The sequence below is a fragment of the Tupaia chinensis genome, unplaced genomic scaffold, assembly GCF_000334495.1.
Source record: "Tupaia chinensis unplaced genomic scaffold, TupChi_1.0 Scaffold000360_1, whole genome shotgun sequence".
Classification (NCBI taxonomy): Eukaryota; Metazoa; Chordata; class Mammalia; order Scandentia; family Tupaiidae; genus Tupaia; species Tupaia belangeri.
In genome coordinates, this window is record NW_006159856.1 from 1,494,830 (window position 1) to 1,503,431 (window position 8,602).

The following is an 8,602-nucleotide window of genomic DNA, read 5'->3' on the forward strand; positions in this document are numbered from 1 at the left end:
GTGATTAGACCAAGAATAAACTCCAAAGCACTTCCCAAAGCCAAACTTGCACCCCCAAAAGGTCATGGTCACTATTCAGTGGGATCTGATCCACTGTAGCTTTCTGAATCCCAGTGAAACCATTACATCTGAAAAGTATCCTTAGTAAATTGATGAGATACACTGAAAACTGCAATACCTACAGCTGCATTGGTCATAGAAAGGGTCCAATTCTTCTCCATGACAATGCTCAATGGTGTGTGTCACACAACCAATGCTTCAAAAGTTGAACCAATTGGGCTACAAAGTTTTACCTCATCTGCCATATTTACTTGACCTCTCGAAAAACTGACAATCACTTTTTTTTCTTAGCAAAAACACATTTATTTACTAACCAAAGGGATAATACTAATTAAATCTACACTTGGAAATAGTTGAATGTAAAATGTTTGCGATAAAGGTAATTGAACACAGTAATAAAAAAAAAGTAGTAAAGAGATTTGCTCATTGAACTGAGCTTGTTCATTCTCACAGCTAATTCCTGTCTGAAATGATGATAGAAGTGTGCAGTGCTGACAATCACTTCTTCAAGCATCTTTTTTTCCCCCTTTTTTAGGTTTTTGTCATAAGCCTAGTGCACTCACCAAAAAGACAGAGAGAGGAAAAGTGAGAAATCACACCCCCAGGGACAGATAGCCACACAGCAATTCCCTCTCCTCCATTCTCCTCTTGGGATTTTGGGCATACATGCACATGTGCTCAGAGTAATTTTCAAGCTGTTGGGTCCAGGACTTGAACCATGGTCAGTCATATGGGAATCCAGTGACTCAAGCACCATGCAACTATTGGCCCTTCTTTAAACATCTTGACAATTTTTTGCAGGGAAAATGCTTCTACAACCAGCAGGATACAGAAGATGCTATCTAAGAATTCCTCAAATCCCGAAGCATGGATACTTCCACTACAGGAATAAACAAACTTATTTCTAATTGGCAAAAATGTGTTGATTGTAATGGTTCCTATTTTGATGAATAAAGATGTGTTTATACCTAGTTATAATAATTTAAAATTCACAGTCTAAAACTGCAATTGATTTTGCACCAACCTAACACATATAAAACTTGAAGGATTTATTCAAGACTTACTAAGAATGCACTATGGCCCAGGCATTGTTCTTAGCACTGGAAGAGTTTAGGAACAAAGCAAAGTCCATATCCTGTGATAGCCAGATCTAGTTAGGGAAACTGAGCAGTGACAAATCCATGTGTGAAGCCTAAATAACAAATCAGCAATCCAGGCTAATGCTACTGAGGAAAGGTGGCAGGAAGGAATGGAGCCACAATGTTCACCAAGGCCTCTGGAAAGGGGACAGGAGGATGAAGGGAAATAGCAAGAATTGCTACTTTTGAATTTTGAACCACTGGCATGCATTACTTAATAAAAGCCAATCTGTTTTAAATGCACAGAATGAAGAGCATGACTTGTTCAGCAAAGTAGGAAAGTGAGCCTAATATAATTTATGCTGATCATGTCTTTATGATCGGCATAAATGATCACACACACACACATGTGGCCGCATGAGTTTCAAGCCACCAGGTCCGGGACTCGAACTCCAGTTGATTTCATGGGAGTCCAGCAACATAACCATTACACCATCTGCTGGTACCTACACTCCTCATCTTCAAAGTTCTTGTCTCCTTTGCAAAACTTTTTGAACCACTGCGCTGTGCATTCATTAGCAATTTCTGGGCTAATGCATTGTTGATGTTGCGAGTTGTCTCTGCTTCTTTACAACCCATTTTGAACTCGAATAAGAAAATCACTCAAATTTACTTTTTGTCTAACATAAATCTCCTCCCTAAAGTTATTGTCTTAATGCTGTCTATAAGAAAACATATAAAAATGTGGGATCAGCAGTTGGTGTAATGGACTATGTCACTGGACTCCTGTGTAGTTGACTGCAGTTCGAGTCCCAGACCTGGTGGCTTAAAAACTCACACCAGGTGCATATGTGTGCATGCCCAAGATCCCAAGAGGAGAATGGAGGAGAAGGGATTGCAGCGTGGCCATCCCCCCTGGGAGGGGGTGATTTCTTGCTTTCTGTCTCTCTGTCTCTCCCTGTCTTTCTGGTGAGTGCCTGCACCCTATAGTAAAAACCTCTCCAAAAAAAAAAAAAACCAAAATAGAAAATATATAAAAATCAAAAGAGAGTTATAGGCTGGTAGGTAGTGTGGTAATTAAGGGTTCTGGACTCTCACATGGCTGACGGTGGTTTGAGCCTCTGACCTGGCAGCTTGCTTTCTTACTTTCTCTCTTTCTCCCTCACTCTGTCCCTCTCTGGTATGAATTAATTAATTAATTAATTAAATGATTTAAAAAGAGAGAAAGAGAGCTATGCTTCCTCTTATAATACTGGATGTCCGGAGAGTGAAAGGAGCCACAGTGAGGAGGGAGCAGTGCCAGGTGGTGTCAGGACAGCCCAGGACCCCCACAGCTTAGGTGTGGGCTGGTGGGGAACAGCTAGCTTTCCGAGAGAGTGCTGGAGTTTTAGGCTACATGGCCCATAGCTGCTCTGTGTCAAGATCCAAGCCAGAGTGTCTCCAGGAAGAGGGAGATCAATGCTTGGGAGCCACCTGCTGCCCCAGTGCTCCATGAACCAACAACAGACAAATAGTTCAGCCTACCAGGAGACAAAGTGAGGTCTTTGATCTGTGCAATCTACATTGCAGTGGAATAAACAAATATCTAAAATAACTTCAGATAATGTGAGTGGAGCAAATAAATCAAGGTGAAGAAATAGGTAGTGACTGGGGTGCTTACTGTAGTCTGGGTGACCAGAGAAGGTCTTCTGAAAATACGGTGTAAGATGACAATCAGAAGCCAATGTGCAAAATCTGTGGCAAGATGTGGAGACAGAAGAAAGAGCTAGTGCAAAGAGCTGGTGGGAAGCAGTGACTCAAAGGAGTGACAGGGTCGAAAAAGAGCAGAGCCAGACCCAGGGCCCTGGGGACATGCTCATGAGCTTGACTTTGATTCAAAGTGGGATGGGAGATTTTAGAGTAACATAAGTTAAGACTAAGATGGTGACAGGAAAGGTGGGGAGTCAAGCCAGACTCAAGACATTTTGTAGGTAGAAACTGTAAGACTTGCTGTTGATAAGGCTAAAATAAAATTAAAGATGGCTCTCAGGTTTTTGGATGGAGTGGCTAATAAATGCAGCCAGTATATCTTAATTTTTTAAAGTTTATTTATTTCTTCTATGAATGAGAGAAACAGCCCTCCCAACGGAGTCCTGACATCATGATCTACCCTCTGCTTCAGCCAGCTCAGGATCATAGGCAGTATACTCAGGGTGATCTCCAGCCATGAGCTCAGAACCTTCCAATGAGAGTCAGACTTGCAAAATATCACATTTTACACTCAGCCACCATCTTCAGTTTTGTTTTTTTTTTTTTGAGAGAATTTATGTCAGGCATATACCTAGCTATAGACACAGGAGAAATAGGTGGAGCAAGTCATCAGCTTAACTTCCTACAAAGGGTAATTTGGTGGAGTTTTGTACTTAAAACCAAATTCTTGAAAAATCTAGACACAATCTCTGTGTTTCATGTCTCCAGGAGAGGTTGAAAATGGGAAAGGTCATCATTCTTTTTCTCTAAATTCATTTTAGAGAATCTTAGCTACACTTCTCTTGAGAGGAGGTATCTCTCACAAACACACACACACACAAGAACTACTTGACATACACACTTTTCTTGAGAGGAGGTATCATGCATACACACACATACAAATACACATACCCACAAGTACTGTTTGACATATACACATAATACATGCTCACTAGATTCCAGTAGGGCAAGTACTGTTATTATCTTTCTTTCATAGATCAGAAAACAGAGGCAGAAAGCAGTCAAGTAATGTGGCCAAAACCACTCTGGTAGACAGGGTGGCTGACTCGACTTCCTGCTCTCAATGATTACTTTGCACTGGTTCCCAAAAACCTGGGAGGAGGATAGGACCCTTCATTAAGGTGAAGAAGATGTCAGGAAGAACAGGATTTGGAAGAGGCTGGTTCCAAGTCCCTTCAGTGTAACACCCTCCATAGGAGTCCATTATTTATCCCATAATTGCTCCCTGAGTCATTGAGGTCCAAATATGGGCCTCACCAACTCAGTTAGTGAGTCTGGACCCTATGAGGGCCTGTACATAGGGTGACTTCCCAGGACCAAGACAAGCAGAATCAGAGCAGTGCTGGGAATGTAGAATTACCTCAGAAGGAGTCTGCAAAGTAAAAGCTGGAAAGTGCAAACTGGAATCTCAATAGCTGATTCTCACCACAAAAATATGAGTTCACTTATTGACTGACCTCCACTCTAGAACCCTTTCAGAAAAATTATTTATTGGCTTCTGAATATCTATTTATACTCTACTATTCCAATAAAGTATAATCTCACGACTCCATGTCTTTTTAAAAATTTATTCCTCTGGAAAGAAGAGTAGCTAAGATTCTCTAAAATGAATTTAGAGAAAGGAGAAGACTGATAAACTGTCCTATTTCCAATCTCTTCTGGGGACATGAAACACATAGACTGTGGCTGAGTTGTCAATAATTTGTTTTTAGGAACAAAGCTCCATCAATTTGCCCTTTGCAGGAAGTTAAGCCAATGACTTGTTCTGCCTTTCCTTCCCAGTCCACCACTAGGAAAGCAGTATGGGATAGGAGCACTGCTGCTGTGGCAGCTACTGCCAGCATGAGCAACAGCCCTCTAAGGAAGCTTGGGGAGGAGCTAAGGTCAGCTACACCTCGTGGAGATATGCCATCATTTCCTGAAGGACAGTGTTGAAACCTTACCACAGCCTCTGATGTGGATGGGTGCTTCTGTGGTCTCGTTTTGGAAAGAGTCTTCCTCTCACTCAGTAGGTGCAGCTTTAACTTGCCAAAGAGGATCTTCAATAAAAGCAATTTATATGGGTTGAGAGAGTGCCAGATTTGGGAGAAATAGAACATTACTAAAACAGAGTTAAAGCCACCAGCCAGAGAAGACACATCTAAACAGACATTACAAAATGCTTAAATTCTGATTTAATACTTCTCTTGAATTTAAAACCTTGAAGAACCTCAATGTGTTCATTATTTGTGAGGGAACATGAACAACTTATAAACTATCTAGATCATCAACATTAAACATGATGATGTCATGACTTTTCTGACAACCCAATACTTATAAATTCAGAATAAATCTTCCTTCACTTCCTGAATGAGAAATATACTTTATGAATTAACAAAATTTAGATTTACCTCTTGAACCTGATTATTACTTCGTATAAGAAACTGCTCTCCAGCAACAAAATGGGCTTCTTGTTCCAATTCCTTGAGACGAGACTGAAAATGTGATAAATACAATCTCATTAACAGTTTTTACTATTTTAAATATTTAATTTATTCATCAAATAATTCCCAATTGCTGGACTTCCACATGGCTGGCTGTGGTTTGAGTCTCGGACCAAGTGGCTTGAAAAATCACACTGGGCACGTGTGTTTGCATGCCCAAGATCCCTGGAGGAAAATGGAGAATAAGGTATTGTGGCATGGCCATGTCCCCAGGGGGGTGATTTCTCATTTTCCCTCTACTGTGTCTGTCTCTTTCTCTCTCTCTCTTCTGGGAGCACACGCGGCCTATGGCAAAAAACCCTAAAAAAAAAACCCCAAAAACAATACTTTGACTCATGGTGGAATACTCAGGCTCACAGAATCATCCTTTCCCAAATCTAAGAAAATGAAACAAAACAAAACCAGCAAAAATAATATGCCAAACTGAGGGAAGGAAAGAATAATTCTCCAGCAATATTAGGACTAGAAAAGGGATCTAACATCACATAAAACAAAGCAGAGAGGGAAATGGTAGCAGACTTGTATCCAGTATATATCAAAATGTCCTATGAATCAGTAAGAAAAAATATAAAAATGAGTAAAAATCTTGAGCAGGTTTTTTTGCAGAAAAGAAAGTCCTAACAGTCAAGGACAATGAGAAAGCTATTTAACCTCATTTGTGATCAGGAATATAGAAACTAAACTCATAATGAGATGCCATTGTGTCCTATAAAAATAGCTACAATTTAAAAGTCTGATGTAGCCTGGATAGGCAAAGATGTACAAGAACAGAACCCTGTGTGCATTCTGCTGGGTGCAACTTTGGAAAGTGATTCAGCATTATTTCACAAAGTTGAGCAGTACCTTCCTTCTGCCCCAGGAGCCCCACCCCACCTTGAACCCTAAAGAAACCTATACCCTGGGGCACAGGAGGTATGCTAAAAGGAGAAGGACCATTTGTAATAACTGTAATCTGGAAACAACCAGATGTCTATCATAGAGACAGAGACATCAATGGTGACAAAATCTACAATGAAGATTCTAGAGTACTGAGTGACATGCAGCAACTCAAATGCTACTGAGATACGGAAGGGGAAGGTGGAATGAAAGTCACATAGGTTTTATCGAATTGCTTACAGTTCAAACTACATTGTTTAGGCATTGAAGTGCAAAACTCTAAAGAAGAGCAACAATTAAATGGCTACAAAGGTCAGAATAGTGGTTATTTTTGGTAGCAGAAAAGGATTTTTTTTTTTTTTTTTTTTTTTTCAGAGAAAGAGAGATTTTTTGCTATAGGGTTCATGCACTTGCTGGAGACATAGAGAAAGTGAGAAACTACCCCCAGGGGAGATGGCCATGCTACAATCCCTTCTCCTCTTTTCTCCTCTTAGGATTTTAGACATGCACACACAAGCACCCAGAGTGATTTTCAAGCTGCCTGGTCCAGTCCTAGAACTGCAGTCAACCATGTAGAAGTCCAGTGATTTAACCAATATACCACCTGCTGGTCCTAGAAAAGGATTTCTGATAGAGAAAGCACACAGAGCTTCTAGAAAGTCTATATGTTGACCTAGATGATAGTTATGGTAGAGTTTTCTTTAAGATCATTTAAGTGGAACATTTTTTTCATACATCTTTTATCTCCTTATAATTTCTTTTTCTTTCTTTTTTTCTTTTTCTTTTTCTTTTTCTTTTTAAGAGAGAGAAGAGAGTTTTACTATAGGGCATGTCTGCTCACTGGAGAGAGAGAGAAAGACAGAAAGCAAGAAATCACCCCTCAGGAGGAATAGCAATGCCACAATCCTTTCTCCATTCTCCTCTCAGGATTTTGGGCATACACACACATGCACCCAGCACATGCGCCAAGCACGTGCGCCAGGTCTGGGACTTGAACCACAGTCAACTATGTAGAAGTCCAATGATGTAACCATTACACCACCTGCTGATCCCTATACTTTTATTTTTCAAGAAACCCAAAAATTTCTTCACCAAACTAGATGGAGCAATGACTTTGTAAGAAAAAAATCTACTTTTTGAGAAGGACCTTAACGATCCCTAAAGCCCCCACCCTCACACACACACGTCACAATGCTTTACCCCAACTATGATTTGGATGTGGTTCGTCCCTGCAAAGGTTTATGTTCTAGAAGTTTGGTCCCCAATATAATGATGTTGAGGGATGGTGAGACCTTTAGAAGGTAGGGCAAAGTGGGTGATGTTTGGATCATGGAGGTACTAACCTTATGAATAGACTAATGCCATCTCAAGGGAGGGAAGTAGTTCTTGTTCTCCTAGTAATGGGTTAGTTCTTGCCAGAGCAGTGTTATAAAAGTAATATAACAACTTGCTGTTCTCTCTCTCTCTTTTTGCACATACCTGCTTTCCTTCCTGCTTCTGTTGGCCATGTTGTGAAGTAGGACCAGAGGCCAACCAAATGCTCCTAGAATTTCTAGCCACCAGAATTATGAGCCAAATAAATCTTTATTTTGTGTGTGCTCATATGTGTAATCTGAAAACAGTCACTGTATTTATTTACTGACCAGAATACAAAAATAATCATGGTGGATACCTTAGTCCATCCTTCTAATAAGTCTTTTGATCTGGTCTTCCCTGTTGCCAGCATCTCCACCTTCTACAAAATGGGTGGTCTTTTTCTTTATTCCACCTTGTGAAGAAGATAATTTGAAGGGCCACAGGAAGTTATTTGCTTCTATAAAGTGTGTTCCAACAGCATAGATTTCATTTCACGCAGATGATGCCAAATTTACCAAGAGATCAAGCAATCAAAGAACTATTTGTCAAAGCAATTTGCTTCTTATTGATTTTGCCATAACCACACTTGGAGATGAGTTCATTTACTGACTTCAGGTTCAGGTACCCCCATGCAATATATGGTTCCACAATTCTCAGCATGTTAATTTAAATCTGGCAAAGATGAAGAAGCTGCAACACCTTTCGAACCTTTGGGCTCACTCCATTGATACCTCTGATCCTGATGACAAACACCAATCTGGGTTCTGCAGGTACATAGAAGTTGCCAGCTTTTCTTGCCATCCTGGCCATGTGAATCTCAGTTCTGTACATCTGTCTATATTCCTTATGATAGTGCTTAGCTTTTTCATTGATAAGCTTCCTCCTTGCCTTTCAAAGGATCGTTTGAGCAAACTTCTTTCTCAGGCACTTGATCTTCAGCTCCACAAAGTTTCTTCGATTTTTCTTAAGGGTTTCTGGCACAGCAGGAACCTTTTTCTT

General features: G+C 40.3%; 1 protein-coding gene across 1 annotated transcript in view; it reads right to left on the bottom strand.

Annotated features, from left to right (window-relative positions):
- Positions 1–8,602, bottom strand: part of POLN (DNA polymerase nu) — a 280,130-nt gene that overhangs the window by 163,087 nt on the left and 108,441 nt on the right. Inside the window, 2 exon segments of the mRNA XM_027773586.1 lie at positions 4,832–4,927; positions 5,279–5,362. Coding sequence (XP_027629387.1) covers positions 4,832–4,927; positions 5,279–5,362 — 180 coding nt within the window.